The following is a 19,831-nucleotide window of genomic DNA, read 5'->3' on the forward strand; positions in this document are numbered from 1 at the left end:
ACAAAGATAAACAAGCGGTGGCCACTGGAGGTCCTCCTAGACCACTCACCTGAGCGTGTCCTGCAGGTTGTTGCCCCGGGACAGGGAGATGGAGCGGAAGAAGCCCTGGACTGCAGGAACCGTGTAGAGGAGCAAGGTCTTGGACAGGTCCTGTGTGGACAACAATGTCTTCATGAAGCCAGTCAGGCCAAGAGGAGAACACATGACAACTTGAACTTACACTCGCATAAACATTCACACAAATTCATTTTAAGATGTGCAGCGAAGCCTGCCTCTTTTCTTTTCTTTTTTTTTTTTTACAAAGTTGTTCTTTATGAAGTGGTGGACGTTTACATCTAGGTGTGTCAAACTCAAGGCCCCGGGGGTCAGATCTGGCCCCCCACATCATTTTATGAGGACCGCCAAAGCCTCAAAATATTAAGCGTTAATAAAGTACTTTATTTATCCCTTATTTCCATTTTGACATTAAAAAAATACATTAACTGCATGCGATTGCATATCTTTTAAACTTTATTATTATTTAATAATGAAATTAATTATTCTATCATATATTCCAAAATAAATATCTGCTTGACTCCTGATATCAAAGCATCAACTTGTAGACTAAAAATGACAATAGGCTTTACGATTAAGTTCTGGTGACTAGTTTTTGACCATAAAAACAACTTTGCTACAGTTTTCCATGAACAAAAATACATGATAAAAAACAACAACCGAAGATTTTACAGTTAAAAAACTGGGAGCTATGTTGCATGAATTTTATTGTGAAAAACCAGTGGTACAGTTTTTCTACTCCATTTACAGTAATATGATGTATAAAAACACCGTAAAATGTACGATAAAATTCTAAGGACTGAGCTACCAGTTTTTTTTTACAGTAAAATAAATTGTTTTCTTTTGTAAAAAAATATATACCGTATTTTTCAGACTATAAGCTGCTACTTTTTTCCTACGCTTTGAACTGTACGGCTTATAAAACGCTGCGGCCAATTAATGGATTTTTGTTCCCTAACGACCGTACTGTTTTGTATTCAACAAATAGTTTTTAACAGCGACAGAGACGCTGAAAAGGTGTGTTGTTGTTCGTGCTGTTGCGCCATCTTTTGGGCGAGTTCACTCACTGCATGGGCTGCGGGTTGAAAACGTACTTCCTGTTTCGAGCCTTCAACCGGAAGTGAAACCGTCCATGGCGTTCTACTCCTGTGGATTCTTCATTCATCATTTCAAGCAACGTTTGTAAGTTTTACAATATAACTACAACTATTCGGGACGGCGTGGCGCAGTGGAAGAGTGGCCGTGCGCGACCCAAGGGTCCCTGGTTCAATCCCCACCTAGTACCAACCTCATCATGTCCGTTGTGTCCTGAGCAAGACATTTCACCCTTGCTCCTGATGGGTGCTGGTTAGCGCCTTGCATGGCAGCTCCCTCCATCAGTGTGTGAATGTGTGTGTGAATGGGTAAATGTGGAAGTAGTGTCAAAGCGCTTTGAGTACATTGAAGGTAGAAAAGCGCTATACAAGTACAACCCATTTATCATTTATTATAATAACCCCCCCCCCCCCATCAAGTCTTGAGTTTTGTGTGTTGTATATGATCAATATCAAAATGGTCGCCCCACTCTTGACTTTTCAGTATGCGGCCCATGGTGGAAACATTTTAGACACCCATGATATAAAATATTAGAAGATCTCAAAATAAAAATAAAATATACTTAAAATGTAAAAAAAAAAATTTTGGTTTGTTTAATTAAGTCGAAAAAATAAAATGCTTACTTATGAATTCATTGAAAAAATATTAGCTCTCAAGATAAAAATAAAATATACTTAAATTATAGACAAAGTTTAGTTTGTCAATTAATTTTAATGAATACAATATTACTCACTTATGAATTAATTAAAAAATGTTTAGCTCTCAAAATAAAAATAAAATAAACTTAAAATATAAACAAAGTTTAGTTTGTTAATTAATTTAAAAAAAATACCAACAAGAATTAAGTAGAAAAATATTAGAAGCTTTCAAAATAAAAATAAAATATACTAAAAATATAGACAAAGTTTAGTTTGTTAATTTAAAAAATGAAATAATACTCACTTATTAATTAATTTAAAAACTATTCAGCTCTCAAAATAAAAATAAAATATACTTAACATATAAACAAAGTTTAGTTTGTTAATTAATTTTAAAAAATACCAACAATAATTAAGTAGAAAAATATTAGAAGCTCTCAAAATAAAAAATAAAATATACAAAAAATATAAACAATGTTTAGTTTGTTAACTAATAAAAATTAAAAAAATACTCACTTATGAATTAATTTAAAAAATGTTTAGCTCTCAAAATAAAAATAAAATATACAAAAAATATAAACAATGTTTAGTTTGTTAACTAATAAAAAATTTAAAAAAATACTCACTTATGAATTAATTTAAAAAATGTTTAGCTCTCAAAATAAAAATAAAATATACTTAAAGTATAAACAAAGTTTATTTGTTAATTAAAAAAAAATACAAACAGGAATTAATTAGAAAAATATTAGAAGCTCTCAAAATAAAAATAAAATATACTTAAAATGTAGATAAAGTTTAGTTCATTAATTAATTAAAAAAATAATACTAACTAATTTTTTATTTGAAAAATAACTAAAAACCTAACAAACACTGTTACAGTAAATGTGTAATTGAACATTATTATTTTAATACAGGCAGAATTTTGTACATGCAAAGTTATGCAGTTACACAATTATATTATTCATAACTTCATTCTGTTCTTATATGGAAGAAAAGAACAATAAAATTTAAGAAAAGACTGAAAAAATGGGTATGTATTGAGAAAAAGCTGAAATGTAACTAATATAATATACTTAGTCACCAATAATACAACAATATCTGTTTTAGCATTTTTTTTAATTTATAAAAAATATCTATATGGTCCCCGTGTACATTGACTTTTCAGGATGAGGCCTTGGTAAAAAAGTGTGGACACCCCTGATCTAAAGTATCAAAAGTATCGATATTTTAATTTGACGATGGATATTAGAGCATAAAGATCTGGCATCAGCGGTATCAATATTTCAGTATCGATCCACACTCACTCATTCATATGCATAATGTAATAACATAGACTTGCAAAATGACACAGATTAGTGTGTGGGTGTGCGTGTGTGTGCGTGACTTTGGCGATTCGTAGACAAAAAATATTGTTAAGTAGAACAGGATTATAATGAAATAGCGCGTCCATGGAAATGGTGGCGTTAAAAGAGCTAAGTGCTGATTGGTTATTATCTTGGTAACTTTGGCAGACATAATTATAATATAAGTGTTGATTGGTTATTATCTTGCTAACTTTGGCAGACATAATAATAATAATAATATTATAAGTGTTGATTGGTTATTATCTTGCTAACTTTGGCAGACATAATAATAATATAAGTGTTGATTGGTTACTATCTTGGTAACTTTGGCAGACATATTAATAATATAAGTACTGATTGGTTATTATCTTGGCAACTTTGGCAGACATAATAATATAAGTGCTGATTGGTTATGATCTTGGTAACTTTGGCAGACATAATAATAATATAAGTACTGATTGGTTATTATCTTGGCAACTTTGGCAGACATAATAATAATATAAGTGATGATTGGTTATTATCTTGGTAACTTTGGCAGACATTAATAATAAAATAAGTGCTGATTGGTTATGATATTGGTAACTTTGGCAGACATAATAATAATATAAGTACTGATTGGTTATTATCTTGGCAACTTTGGCAGACATAATAATAATAATATAAGTGCTGATTGGCTATTATCTTGGTAACTTTGGCAGACATAAAAATAATATAAGTGATGATTGGTTATTATCTTGGTAACTTTGGCAGACATTAATAATAATATAAGTGCTGATTGGTTATTATCTTGGTAACTTTGGCAGACATTAATAATAATATAAGTGTTGATTGGTTATTATCTTGGTAACTTTGGCAGACATTAATAATAATATAAGTGCTGATTGGTTACTATCTTGGTAACTTTGGCAGACATAATAATAATAATATAAGTGATGATTGGTTATTATCTTGGTAACTTTGGCAGACAATAATAATAATATAAGTGCTGATTGGTTATTATCTTGGTAACATTGGCAGACATAATAATAATATAAGTGTTGATTGGTTATTATCTTGGTAACTTTGGAAGACATATTAATAATAATATAAGTGCTGATTGGTTATTATCTTGCTAACTTTGGCAGACATAATAATAATATAAGTGCTGATTGGTTACTATCTTGGTAACTTTGGCAGACATATTATTAATAATTAGAGATGTCCGATAATATCGGACTGCCGATATTATCGGCCGATAAATGCTTTAAAATGTAATATCGGAAATGATCGGTATCGGTTTCAAAATTATCGGTATCGGTTTAAAAAATAAAATGTATAACTTTTTAAAACGCTGCTGTGTACACGGACGTAGGGAGAAGTACAGAGGGCCAATAAACCTTAAAGGCACTGCCTTTGCGTGCCAGCCCAGTCACACAATATCTACGGCTTTTCACACACACAAGTGAATGCAAAGAATACTTGTTTAACAGCCATACAGGTCACACTGAGGGTAGCCATATAAACAACTTTAACACTGTTACAAATATGCGCCACACTGTGAACCCACACCAAACAAGAATGACAAACACATTTCGGGAGAACATTCGCACCGTAACACAACATAAACACAACAGAACAAATACCCAGAACCCCTTGCAGCACTAACTCTTCCGGGACGCTAAAATATACACCCCCCCATAATATTATAAGTGCTGATTGGTTATGATCTTGGAAATTTTGGCAGATATAATAATAATATAAGTACTGATTGGTTATTATCTTGCTAACTTTGGCAGACATATTAATATCATAAGTGTTGATTAGTTAATATCTTGGTAACTTTTGCATCCATTTGAATAAAATGATGACTTTATGAATAGATGAGCTTGATTTTGACCAACCTCATTGACTTTTTTCTGTCCAGGACTGTGGTCACTGCCGTCCACCTCGCTGTCGCTGTTGCTGGCCTCGCTGTTGGCGCTGGCCCCGCTGGCGTGCCGCAGCTTCTTCTTCTCATCGCGGGCCTGGTTCTGGTGCTTGTAGTGCAGCACTGCCTCAAAGTTCATCACAGCCCACGCGTGCCACGCCTGGAAATAAAAAACATCCTCTGAAATCTTTGATATCATCAGACGAGGCACCACTCTGAGTCATTTAAATCAGGGGTGTTCAAGGTCTGGCCCGCAGGCTGTTTTAACATTCTAAAAATAATATTGCAAAAATAACATAAAAAAGTGGAATAAAAGAGCCAACAGGTGAAATGTAATGAGAGAAAGTTGCAATACTGACACTAATAACACAGATCTGCCATGCAGGCTGTTTTTTTCTTTAAAACTGTCATTGCTCAAAAAATAATAATACATTAAAATCAATGTTGTTATGAATTATTGACATATTAAAGGCTCCAATTACTTCACATCAAATATAACACTTTGAAATATTATGTGAGAAAAATGTTGCATATTTTGCGTTTTTGCCATATAAAAAGTATTCTTTAACATACTGTAAAAGAGCATAAAACATTTGAAAAAAATTAAAAACCCTTTATATTGACAGATACATTTAAAGTTGATATTAAGATTTAAGTATTGAAAGTAAAAAAAAAAAAGTACGACTTGATGTTAACACTTTTATGAGTGGGACCGTTTTGGATTGCCAAGAATTTTAGTTATTGCTCAAAAATTATTATTTAAAATCAATGTTGTTATGAATGATTTACATATTCAAGGCTCCAATTACTTCACACCAATTATTCAACTTTGAACATGTTTTTTGAGGAAAATATTGCATATTTTGTGTTTGCAATATAAAAAAGTATTCTTTAACAAAAAGGGCATAAAACATTAAAAAAAAAACCTTTATATCAACAAATGGATCTGAAGTGGATCTAGAGATTTAAGCGTTCAAAGTAAAAAAAAATATATATATATGGAATTTTTTAACACTTTTATGAGCGGGACCCTTTTGGATCGTCATGAATTTTAGAGTGATTTTTTTATTTTCTTAAACTCATTACTAAAACAAAATAATAATGAATCAAAATCAGTGTTGTTATGAATTATTGACATATTTAAGGCTCCAATTACTTCACATCAAATATTACACTAACATATTTATGTGGGAACATTGTGCACATATTTGTGTGTTTGCCATTAAAACTTAGTTTTACATGACAAAAACAGCATAAAACAAACATACAAAAAAACAAAAAACATACAAATAATAAAAATGTATAATCGACAGATAGATTTGAAGTTCATCAAGAGATTTAAATGTTGAAACAAAAGTACAACTTTAACACTTTTATGAGTGCGACCCTTTTAGATACCCAATAATTAGTGGGATTTTTTTTTTTTAACTCCTTACTAAAACAAAATAATAATGAATTAAAAATCAATGTTATTATGAATGATTGACCTATTTAAGGCTCCAATTAGTTCACACCAATTATTCTACTTTGAACAGATTTTTTGAGGAAAATATTGCATATTTTTTGTTTGCAATATAAAAAAGTATTCTATAACAAAAAGAGCATAAAACATTTAAAAAAACAAAAAAAACGTTTATATCAACAGATAGATCTGAAGTTGATCTAGAGATTTAAGTGTTCAAAGTACAAAAAAATTTAATTTTTTAACACTTTTATGAGTGGGACCCTTTTGGATCGTCAAAAATTTTAATGGGATTTTTTTTTTTTCAAACTCATTACTGAAACAAAATAATAATTAATTAAAATCAATGTTATGAATTGACATATTTAAGGCTCCAATTACTTCACATCAAATATTACACTATGACATATTTATTGCTGTGTTTGCCATCAACACTTAGTTTTACATGACAAAAACAGCATAAAACAAACATACAAAAAAACCCATAAAAATAAAAATCACTTATAATCGATAGAAAGATTCGAAGTTCATCTAGAGATTTAAATGTTGAAAAAAAAAGTACAATTTGTGTGGGACCCCTTTGGATCCCCAATAATTTGTGGGATTTGTTTTTTTAATACATTACTAAAAAAAAATATGAATTAAAATCATTGTTGTTATGAATTATTGACATATTTGAGGCTTCAATTACTTTGCATCAAATATTACACTTTGAACATCTTTTTGGGGAAAATATTGCATATTTTCTGTTTTTGCCATATAAAAAAAGTATAAAAGTATTTCTTTAACAAAAAGGGCAGAAACATTAAAAAAACACTTTATATCGACAAATAAATCTGAAATTGATCTAGTGATTTAAGTGTTGACAAAAAAAAAGTAGCACTTATATTTAACACATTTATGAGTGGGACCCTTTTGGATCCCGAATATTTAATTTTTTATTTTTTTTTAAATGGTCATTTTTCCCAAAAAATAATAATGAATCAAAATCAATGTTGTTATGAATTATTGACATATTTAAGGCTCCAATTACTTCACATCAAATATTACACTTTTAAAATATTTATGTGAGAATGTTGTGCACATGTTTGTGTGTTTGCCATTAACACGTAGTTTTACATGACAAAAACAGCATAAAACAAACATACAAAAAAAAAAAAAATAAAAATAAAAAAAATATTATAATCGACTGATAGATTTGAAGTTCATCTAGAGATTTAAATGTCAAAAAAAATAAAATTGTGGGACCCTTTTGCGTCCCGAATAATTTGTGGGATTTTTATTTTTTAACTCATCACTAAAACGAAATAATAATGTTGCTATGAATTATTGACATATTTAAGGGTCCAATTACGTCACATCAAATATTACACTTAGAATTTTTTTTTTAAAGGGAAATGTTGCATATTTTGTGTCTTTGCCGCACAAAAAAGTTTTTCTTTAAAAAAACAGCATAAAACATTTGAAAAAGAAAACTATATCGACGAATAGATCTAAAAGTTGATCTAGAGATTTAAATGTGTAAAAAAAAGTAGATGTTATTTTTAACACATTTATAAGTGGGACCCTTTTGGATACCTAAGATTTGTATGTGGTATTTTTTTTAAACTGTCATTGCGTAAAAATAATAATGAATCAAAATCAATGTTGTTATGAATTATTGACATATTTAAGGTTAGAATTACTTCACATCAAATATTACACTTTGAACGTCTTTTTGTGGAAAATGTTGCATATTTTGTGTTTTTTAACAAAAAGGGCATACAGCATTAGAAACAAACATGGACAGAAAATGTAAAGTTGATGTAGAGATTCAAGTGTTGACAAAGGATATTGATCACATTTTGTATCAAAATGTTTATGACCGAGGCCTCTCTGGGTCCTCGGGACCAAACTTGAGAGGGGCCCTAAGGGTTTAAAAAAATGGATATATGGTATTGGTTTTGCAAATGAGAGGTATGAGAAGGTGAGAAGTGCTGACCTTGTACCAGCTGCGGTCGTGCTCGGTGGAGTGGCTGTAGTACTGCAGCACTTTGGGGATGGTGCTCTCGTTGATGCCCTGCAGGCTCAGCTGCCACTCGCCCAGCTTCAGGAAGCATCTGTGCGGCAAACATGGAGGTCAGAGGTCATCAACACTAGGCGCTCCATGCTGAGGTCACACGGGGTCAGAGGTCGATCAGTTTCAGCGGCAACAGTCAATATAAGTCTTGACACACCCCAGAAAATAACAAGTTTATGCTGACTTATAATAATACATCTTCTATTTAAGACCATTTGTAATGTTTTTATATTTATTATTATCATATTGTAAACTATCATATTGTAAACTATACTAATGAATACTAATATACTAATGAATACTATATTAATACATCTTATATTCAAGTTCATTTTTAACCGAAAAATACACAATATGTTTTTTTATTTATTATTGTTATCATATTGTAAACTATACTAATAAATACATTAAAAATAATAATTCATACCATTCAGTATATAAATAATGCTATTTTTACTGATGTACTTTTCTTTATATTTCTCAAGCTGCCGAACCTCTCTTTAAGTCCTCTGGCACCCTATAAGAAGGGCATACTTTAAACATAGCAAAACATTTATTTTCATTTCGGCACAAAATAACACCGTTATTTTGCACTGCACATTTGAAGACACCTACACTTATTTTAATATATACAGTTGTGGTCAAAAGTTTACATCCACTTGTAAAGAACATAATGTCATGGCTGTCTTGAGTTTCCAATCATTTCTACAACTCTTATTTTTTTGTGATAGAGTGATTGCAGCACATACTTGTTGGTCACAAAAAACATTCATGAAGTTTGGTTCTTTTATGAATTTATTATGGGTCTACTGAAAATGTGAGCAAATTTGCTGGGTCAAAAGTATACATACAGCAATGTTAATATTTGCTTACATGTCCCGTGGCAAGTTTCACTGCAATAAGGCGCTTTTGGTAGCCATTCACAAGCTTCTGCTTGAGTTTTTGACCACTCCTCTTGACAAAATTGGTGCAGTTTAGCTAAATTTGTTGGTTTTCTGACATGGACTTGTTTCTTCAGCATTGTCCCCACGTTTAAGTCAGGACTTTGGGAAGGCCATTCTAAAACCTTCATTCTAGCCTGATTTAGCCATTGCTTTATCACTTTTGATGTGTGTTTGGGGTCATTGTCCTGTTGGAACACCCAACTGCACCCAAGACCCAACCTCCGGGCTGATGATCTTAGCTTGTCCTGAAGAATTTGGAGGTAATCTTCCTTTTTCATTGTCCCACTTAAAGCACCAGTTCCATTGGCAGCAAAACAGGCCCAGAGCATAGTACTACCACCATCATGCTTGACGGTAGGTGTGGTGTTCCTGGGATTAAAGGCCTCACCTTTTCTCCTCCAAACATATTGCTGGGTATTGTGGCCAAACAGCTCAATTTTAGTTTCATCTGACCACAGAACTTTCCTCCAGAAGGTCTTAACTTTGTCCATGTGATGTCAGTCAAGGCGTTGAGGGGATCTGGTTTGGTGGCTGCAGGATTAGGTCTCTGCTTTTTGCAGATGATGTGGTCCTGATGGCTTCATCTGGCCAGGATCTTCAGCTCTCACTGGATCGGTTCGCAGCCGAGTGTGAAGCGACTGGGATGAGAATCAGCGCCTCCAAGTCCGAGTCCATGGTTCTCGCCCGGAAAAAGGTGGAGTGCCATCTCCGGGTTGGGGAGGAGATCTTGCCCCAAGTGGAGGAGTTCAAGTACCTCTAAGTCTTGTTCACGAGTGAGGGAAGAGTGGATCGTGAGATCGACAGGCGGATCGGTGCGGCGTCTTCAGTAATGCGGACGCTGTATCGATCTGTTGTGGTGAAGAAGGAGCTGAGCCGGAAGGCAAAGCTCTCAATTTACCGGTCGATCTACGTTCCCATCCTCACCTATGGTCATGAGCTTTGGGAAAGGACAAGATCACGGGTACAAGCGGCCGAAATGAGTTTCCTCCGCCGGGTGGCGGGGCTCTCCCTTAGCGATAGGGTGAGAAGCTCTGCCATCCGGGGGGAGCTCAAAGTAAAGCCGCTGCTCCTCCACATCGAGAGGAGCCAGATGAGGTGGTTCGGGCATCTGGTTAGGATGCCACCCGAACGCCTCCCTAGGGAGGTGTTTAGGGCACGTCAGACCGGTAGGAGGCCGCGGGGAAGAACCAGGACACGTTGGGAAGACTATCTCTCCCGGCTGGCCTGGGAACGCCTCGGGATCCCACAGGAAGAGCTGGACGAAGTGGCTGAGGAGAGGGAAGTCTGGGCTTCCCTGCTTAGGCTGCTGCCCCCGCGACCCGACCTCGGATAAGCGGAAGAAGATGGATGGATGGATGGAAGTGGTTCTCAAGCTTTTTTACCACCTCAGAAAACTCTTCCAAATACCATTAAACACAGTAGCATAGTACGCCTAAGTATTCATTAAAAACAAAGCAGACGTTTTATTTAGCAAGTATATTTCATATATTTAACATTACACACAGTTTGAAGAGTAACACTGTGTTACTGTAATAAGTGATTCTTTGGCGTACCACTAGATGGAGCCCGCGTACCACAGTTTGAGAAGCACTGGTTTAATTATTCAACATTTTTGAGCTATTTCCAAACCTTTTTAAATGATTGCTGGTATTCTTTTAACTTCTCAAAAAGAGGTTGACTCATGAAAAGTTTGCAGATGGACTAAAATGGTTGCGTAAGTCAAGACGGTTTCCTCGGTTGAAGCCAGCAGGCGGCACGTTTGACTCCGCCCATCCAGCAGGCGTTGGTGTGCATGGAGGCTGACGAGCGTGGCACACACGTGTTGTTGTGGTCTGCTCCGTCCAGCGTCCCACTGTCCAAGCCCCCTTTTGTAAATTGTTGTGGGGGAGATTATGTCATTTCTGCTGAGCGCTTTTCCATGCGAGAGGATTTCACGTGTCGGGGGAAAGAAAAAAAGTGTTGCAAAGTGCAAACAGGTTGAGAGAGAAAATATCTGTTTGAGGGAGAAATGTGTTGTAGGAGTGAGCTCAGGAATACCAAGAAGAATTATTTGGGCCAGGGGAGCTCAGCTTGGACCTCCAGGTGTGCTCCGGACCACCTTAGACCGACAGTCCTGGTCTGACATCAGAAAAGACACCCTATTTGGGAGGACGGATGTAGTTTTCCCCAAAATAGACGGTTCCATTTTGACGTTTGTTGGTCGGCCGTTTGTGCGTTCGTTTGGTCAGTTGTCTGTTTGGTTGGTCGGTTGTTTGTTTGATTGGTCAGTTGTTTGTTTGGTCGTTTGATTGGTCACTTGTTTGATTGGTCGGTCAATTGGTCAGTTGTTTGTTCGTTCGGTTGTTCATTCAGTCGTTTGTTTGGCCATTAGATTGTTTGGTCGGTGGTTTCTACAGTTGTTCGTTAATTTTTTTGGTCGCTTGTTAATTTGTTCTCTCGTTTAGTTGCTCGTTCATTTGGCTGTTCGTTCATTAGGCAGTTCGTTTATGCGTTCATTTGGTCAGTTGTTTGGTTGTTATTTAAGTTTGGTCGTTCGTTTGGTCGTTACATTGTTGGGTCGGTGGTTTAGTCAGTCGTTTGGTTGGTCGTTTCATCAGTTTTTCGTTCGTTTGGTTGGTTGTTCATTTGGTCGTTCGTTTCTTTGGTCAGTCGTGTGTTTGGTCAGTCGTTCCGTTGGGTCGTTTGTTCGGCCATTACATAGTTGGGTTGGTCGTTTGGTCGGCCGTTTCATTGGTTGTTCGTTGGTTTGGTCGGTTGTTCAATTGGTCGTATATTTGGTCATTCGTTTCTTTTGTCTGTTGTGAGCTTGGTCGTTCGTGTGTTTGGTGGGTCGTTCCGTTTGGTCGTTCCGTTGGGTCCGCCGTTTCATCGGTTGTTCGTTGGTTTGGTCGGTTGTTCATTTGGTGGTATCTTTGGTCATTCGTTTCTTTTGCCAGTTGAGTGCTTGGTCGTTCGGGGGTTTGGTGGGTCGTTCCGTTTGGTGGGTCATTCCGTTTGGTCGTTTGTTCGGCCGTTACATTGTTTGGTCGGTCGTTTCTTTGGTCGTTCGTTTCTTTGGTCAGTCTTGTGTTTGGTCGGTCGTTCCGTTTGGCCGTTAGATTGTTTGGTCAGTCGTTTCATCGGTCGTTCAGTTGGTGAGTCGTCTGTTTGGTCGATCGTTTTGTTTGGTTGTTCTGTTTGTTTATATTTTTGGTCATTCATTTCTTCATTCCTTTGGTCAGTCAGTTCAATGTGTGTTTGGTTGTTTGGTCAGTCGGTCGTTCATTAATTTGTTCGGTCAGTGGGTCAGTTGGCTATCAAAACACCACTGTGCGGATTTTCATGAAATGACAGAAATGGGACAAGGAACATGTGATTAGTTTTTGGGGCTGATCCAGATCATTTCTACCTTACCTTACCTTACCTTACGTGGGCCTGGGCCGAGGACACATTTTGCCGACCAATAAATTGTCCTACAATTATTTGCTGATAAACAATATTAATGTCAGCATTATTTTTGTCACTAAATTAAGCACTAATGTAATCATAATGTAAAATAAAGCAAGTAACCATTTAAAAGGATATAAACTTTTTTTTCTCATCACTGTAGGATTGTTTACCATTGTACTGTAATTGGTAACTAACTTTGTTATCCTAAATAAATAAAGAAACAAAAACATAAAATGCTCTCATTTCTGGAAGCCAAATGTTACCTTAAATAAATATCTTAGAGAGCAATTGTTTCCTAGTTGTCTTCCTGTTTGTTGCCAACATGGCATTCTCGCTCGTTAGTCCGTGTTGATGGGCTCATATTGCCCATCTAGTTTGAAGCTGAAATATTCTCACAACTAGACATTTGTCTTTGTCAGCATATTTTTTTCCCCTTAATTTTTGTGACCTTGCGAAACTTCTCACAAGCGAGTGGCGGGTAGGAAGGTCATGTCTGTGAATCCTGTGTGTGCCACATAGCGGCCCCACTCAGACCAAGATTGTGGATGACTGAAAAGAGGGCTCACTGCGTTCAATTAATTCTACTGTTAAATAAACGCGCTTTGGTGCTGAGAGCGATGCACAGAGTGACACCTCTTTCTCCCCGTTTGACGTGAGAGACAAAGAAAATGTAGCATTGTATCCATGACTGCAAAGTTATCGACTTTATTTTTATTTATTGTTCCTTTTCTTGACTTAGCGACCGTGGGCCCAGGTCAGGTCCAACTTCACGCCGATGGAGATGTGAATATTGCACAATGGCAGCGTTTGTTTAGGAGATGTGAATATTGCACAACGGCGGCGTTTGTTTAGGAGATGTGAATACTGCACAATGGCGGCGTTTGTTTAGGAAATGTGAATATTGCACAATGCCGGCGTTTGTTTAGGAGATGTGAATATTGCACAATGGTGGCGTTTGTTTAGGAGATGTGAATATTGCACAGTGGTGGCGTTTGTTTAGGAGATGTAAATATTGCACAATAGTAGTGTTTGTTTAGGAGATGTAAATATTGCACAATGGTGGTGTTTGTTTAGGAGATGTGAATATTGCACAATGGTGGTGTTTGTTTAGGAGATGTGAATATTGCACAATGGTAGTGTTTGTTAAGGGGATTTGAATATTGTTTGGCACATGAAATGGAGACTAAATATGGGAAAAGACAACAAACCTGGCCATCAGTTTATGGAGCTCCAGCTTGTGTTGCTGGTCCTCGGCTGCAATGGCGTGTTGGGCTTGTTGCTGCATGCCCTGCACAAAATGCTGCATGTGCTGGAAGGCATCGATCTGACAAGAAGCAAAACAATCTTTGACACAAAGTACACAAGGATGCCACGCAGTCGGAATTAAGGACCGACAGCAAAAACATTAGCCAAGATCCTCTATGTTTTAGGATCTACTGCAGAGACATCAGTCAAAGATCCTCTATATCAGTGGTCCCCAACCACCGCGGACCGATTGGTACCGGGCCGCACAAGGAAAAAAAAATAAAATAAAATGTTTTAATTAAATCAACATAAAAACACAATATATACACTATATATCAATGTATATCAATACAGTCTGCAGGGAAACAGTACGTAAGCACACATGATTGTATTTCTTTATATATATAAAAAAAACAAAAAAAACAACCCCCCCTTTGACATTAGTCAAAGATCCTCTACATGACAAGAACACGCTGATGTTTTTTACGGACATACTGCAAAAACATCAGCCAAAGATCCCCTATGTCAGTGGTCCCCAACCTTTTTGTCACTGCGGACCGGTCAACGCTTGTAAATTTGTCCCACGGACCGGGGGGGATTGTATATTTTATTTTTTGTATTTTTTTTGTCATAAAAAAATACAATCATGTGTGCTTACGGACTGTATCCCTGCAGACTGTATTGATCTATATTGATATATAATGTAGGAACCAGAAATATTAATAACAGAAAGAAACAACCTTTTTGTGCGAATGAGTGTGAATGAGTGTAAATGGGGGAGGGAGGGTTTTTCGGTTGGTGCACTAAAATGTAAGTGTATCTTGTGTTTTTTATGTTGATTTAATAAAAAAAAAAAAAAAAGGAGTTTTTTTTATTATTATTTCTTGTGCGGCCCGGTACCGGGCCACAGCCCGGTGGTTGGGGACCACTGCTCTATGTGACAGGAACGCTTTTCAGTTTTAGAATCTACAGCAAAAACATTAGTCAAAGACTCTCTGTATGAGAAGAACACACACATTTTTTTAACAACGTACTGCAAAAACATTAGCCAAAGATCCTTAACGTGGCATAATTGCTTTCTGTTTTAGGATATACTGCAGAAACATTAGTCAAAGATCATTCATGTGACAGAAGCATTTTTCTGTTTTAGGATCTACAGCAAAAACATTAGTCAAAGATCCTCTATGTGTCAGGAGCGCGTTTCTGTTTTTGGATCTACTGCAAAAACAGTCAAAGGTCCTCAATTTGACAGGAGCTCCTGTTGGTTTTAGGATCTACTGCAAAACAATTATTCAAAGGTCCTCTATATCAGTGGTTCTCAACCCTTTTTCAGTGATGTACCCCCTGTGAACATTTTTTTAATTCAAGTACCCCCTAATCAGAGCAAAGCATTTTTGATTGAAAAAAAGAGATAAAGAAGTAAAATACAGCACTATGTCATCAGTTTCTGATTTATTAGATTGTATAACAGTGCAAAATATTGCTAATTTGTTGTGGTCTCTCTTGAACTATTTGGAAAAAAAGATATACAAATAACTAAAAACTTGTTGAAAAATAAACAAGTGATTCAATTATAAAGAAAGATTTGTACACATAGAAGTAATCATCAACTTAAAGTGCCCTCTTTAGGGATTGTAATAGAGATCCATCTGGATTGATGAACTTAATTCTAAACATTTCTTCACAAAAGAAGAAATCTTTAACATCAATATTTATGGAACATGTCCACAAAAAAACTAGCTGTCAACACTGAATATTGCATTGTTGCATTGTAATGAATGGAATAGCCTACTTGATTTGATGTTCAGTTTATGAACTTACATGCATATTTTGTTGAAGTATTATTCAATAAATATATTTTTAAAGGATTTTTGAATTGTTGCTGTTTTTAGAATATTTAAAAAAAATCTCACGTACCCCTTGGCATACCTTCAAGTACCCCCAGGGGTACGTGTACCCCCATTTGAGAACCACTGCTCTATATGACAGGAACACTCGTGATGTTTTTTATAGGATTTACTTCAGAAATTTCTGGTCTAGGAGCCTCTATACGACAGGAACACTCTTGCTGATTTTTAAAGGATCTACTGCAGAACATGCTGGTCAAAGATCCTCTATATGACAGGAACACTTGATGTTTTTAAGGATGTACTGCAGAACATGCTGGTCTAAGATCCTCTACATGACAGGAACACTGATGTTTTTAAGGATCTACTGCAGAACATGCTGGTCAAAGATCCTTTATATAACAGGAACACTGATGTTTTTAAGGATCTACTGCAGAAAATGCTGGTCAAAGATCCTCTATATGACAGAAACACTGATGTTTTTAAGGATCTACTGCAGAACATGCTGGTCAAAGATACTTTATATAACAGGAACACTGATGTTTTTAAGGATCTATTGCAGAACATGCTGGTCAAATAACAGGAACACTGATGTTTTTAAGGATCTACTGCAGAACATGCTGGTCAAAGATCCTTTATATAACAGGAACACTGATGTTTTTAAGGATCTACTGCAGAAAATGTTGGTCAAAGATCCTCTATATGACAATAACACTCTTGTTTTTTAAGGACCTACTGCAGAAAATACTGGTCAAAGATCCTCTATATGACAGAAACACTGATGTTTTTAAGGATCTACAGCAGAACATGCTGGTCAAAGATCCTCTATATGACAGACACACTAACGTTTTTAAGGACCTACTGCAGAACATGCTGGTCAAAGATCCTCCCTATGACAGGAACAGTTGATGTTTTTAAGGATCTACTACAGAACATGCTGGTCAAAGTTCCTTTATATAACAGGAACACTGATGTTTTTAAGGATCTACTGCAGAAAATGCTGGTCAAAGATCCTCTATATGACAATAACACTCTTGTTTTTTAAGGACCTACTGCAGAAAATACTGGTCAAAGATCCTCTATATGACAGAAACACTGATATTTTTAAGGATCTACAGCAGAACATGCTGGTCAAAGATCCTCTATATGACAGACACACTAACGTTTTTAAGGATCTACTGCAGAACATGCTGGTCAAAGATCCTCCCTATGACAGGAACACTTGATGTTTTTAAGGATCTACTGCAGAACATGCTGGTCAAAGATCCTCTATATGACAGAAACACTAATGTGTTTAAGGATCTACTGCAGAAAATGCTGGTCAAAGATCCTCTATATGACAGGAACACTGATGTTTTTAAGGATCTACTGCAGAAAATGCTGGTCAAAGATCCCCTATATGACAGAAACACTGATGTTTTTAAGGATCTACTGCAGAACATGCTGGTCAAAGATCCTCTATATGACAGAAACACTGATGTTTTTAAGGATCTACTGCAGAACATGCTGGTCAAAGATCCTCTATATGAAAGAAACATTAATGTGTTTTTAAGGATCTACTGCAGAAAATGCTGGTCAAAGATCCTCTATATGACAGAAAAACTGATGTGTTTTTGAGGATCTACTGCAGAACATGCTGGTCAAAGATCCTCTATATCCCTTTAAACAAATGAGATGAACCATGTCCATGTACGGGAGAAAAGGATGATAGTATTTAAACGAGGACATTAAAGCTGATGATAAATATGATATCACATACAGTACACTGGAACCTCCATTTAAGAACCCCTCTATAGGCGAGCTTTTGATGTACAAACTTTTGGATCGCGCCAAATAAGCCTCTTTGTGCGAAAGAGAATGCTATCACAGCGCGGAGGATCTTCTTTCTCTTCCAAAGCACAAACAGGTACGGCGATTCGATTCCTAAGTACAGAGAATTGGTACCGTATTGGTTCATAACAGTATGAATGGTTGATGGGTATCGGCACATATAACCCTGGTCTGAACGTCCCACCTGTAAACATCCAGTATTGTCAATTATAAACTAAATGCTGCAACTTTTTTCCTACACTTTGCACCCTGCGGCTTATAAAACGGTGCAGATAATTTATGGACTTTTCTTTGCATGATGCAAATAGTTTAAAAGAAATACAAGCAAATACACTGAAAAGGTGTGTTATTGTTTATGCTATGGCGCCATCTTTTGGAGGAGTTTGCTCACGGCAGGTGCTGCTGGGTGAATGTCAGTTCCTGCTTTCACAAATTCACCAAAACGTCACCGTGGAGTTATTGAGTCTGTTGACTTCTGTTTTGTTTGATCAGCCGTTTAGAAACAATTATGGTATGTAAATAAACATTTACAGAATATTTCTGTGTAAATAACATTTCACAACATACCGTAAATTCCAGACAAATATTTTCCTATACATTGAATCCTGCGGCTCATAAAACTGTGTGGTGAACTTATGCATTTTTCTTCGCTGATGGCCAAACAAAACCAAAAATAAGCAAAGAGACTAAAAAGATGTGTTATTATTTGTGCTATGGCACCATTTTTTGGACGAGTTTACACACTGCAGGTGCTGCAGCGCCCTACTTTTTTTTTAGCTTTCAACCGGAAGTAGAAGTGTCGTTTTGTCTTGTAACCCGTCCACAGCGTTTCTACACGTACTTTTACAAAACATTTCTGTGTTTCACAACGTATATATAGTATCTGTGAATTATAGTCTGGTGCGGCTAATATGTATAAACTTTTTTATTTTCCCTAAACTTTAGTGGGTGTGGCTTATAAACCGGCGCGCTCTATAGTCCGGAAAATAGGGTCGATATTTTTGCCGTTTAAAACGACTCATAAATCCTGGTGTTCCTGCATGATATTAATATGAAATGTGACATTTTCCTCGTCTTACATCTGATGGAAACACGACTTTTCCACGGCTGGGTCCATCCCGGCGATGGCCAAAAGCAGGAACTTGTGAAAATGACATGACTTGCGAGTGGCGGGGCTCTTACCTTGCGGGCGCTCTTCCACATGTACTTCATGTAGGCGTAGGTGACGTGCGGGTGGGCTGTGGGCAGAGGGTGGTCCAGTTGCTTGGAAGGGTCCACGCCCAGGAGCAGCACCAGGGTCTTGTGGGCCAGGGCCTGCCGGGAAGGAAGAGCAGTGTCAGGGAGCTTTATAGACCGTGAACGCCGACCCCTGCTAACCCCTCGTCATTTGGGGGAGAAAAAAAAGAAAAAAATAGAGCTGACAGAGCTTCATAATAAAAGCAGCATGCATACGTAATTAGGAAGGAGGTCACTTTTTCCAACACCTTGTATTCACATCCCACCATCATTGCTTTCACTTTCACTTACATCACCTTGAGGCGCCCTCGCACTCTGTGTGTGTGTGTAGGTGTTTCTACCCTTCTTGAGACATGAAGAAGGAAAAGTATCTTCCATATGAGGAGGTGTGAACAAGTGATGACATAAATCATGGTCCCAATAACATTGCATCTAATAGAGAATGTCTCATTTGCACCCCAATTTTTCAAATTGACTGTGTGTCGCTTTTAAAAGTGCTCCCCCTCTGGTCAACATATGAAATAACAAGTGTGTGTAAGAAATTAAAATGCGCCCCCTTTGGCCAAAATGAATAAAAAACATAAAATGAATATGTATATAGAGACATACTGTAATAACTTGAAGTAAATAATGAAGATTAAAAACCAATTACAAACAAAAAATTCTAAAACTAACTAAAAGCAGTCCTTTTCTCACAATGTGACTTTTTTCTTATAAAATTGGCAACAATTTCTCATATTCTT

General features: G+C 36.3%; 1 protein-coding gene across 1 annotated transcript in view; it reads right to left on the minus strand.

The window, feature by feature from the left end:
- The window catches only part of mtor (mechanistic target of rapamycin kinase), a 277,393-nt gene that overhangs the window by 73,051 nt on the left and 184,511 nt on the right, over window positions 1–19,831 (minus strand). Inside the window, exons 36-40 of the mRNA XM_061985591.2 lie at window positions 19,035–19,166; window positions 14,139–14,254; window positions 8,480–8,597; window positions 5,011–5,196; window positions 50–150 (exon numbers count right to left, since the gene is read on the minus strand). Coding sequence (XP_061841575.1) covers window positions 50–150; window positions 5,011–5,196; window positions 8,480–8,597; window positions 14,139–14,254; window positions 19,035–19,166 — 653 coding nt within the window. The remainder of the gene's footprint in view (window positions 1–49; window positions 151–5,010; window positions 5,197–8,479; window positions 8,598–14,138; window positions 14,255–19,034; window positions 19,167–19,831) is intronic.

Source organism: Nerophis lumbriciformis, linkage group LG23, assembly GCF_033978685.3.
Source record: "Nerophis lumbriciformis linkage group LG23, RoL_Nlum_v2.1, whole genome shotgun sequence".
Classification (NCBI taxonomy): domain Eukaryota; kingdom Metazoa; phylum Chordata; class Actinopteri; order Syngnathiformes; family Syngnathidae; genus Nerophis; species Nerophis lumbriciformis.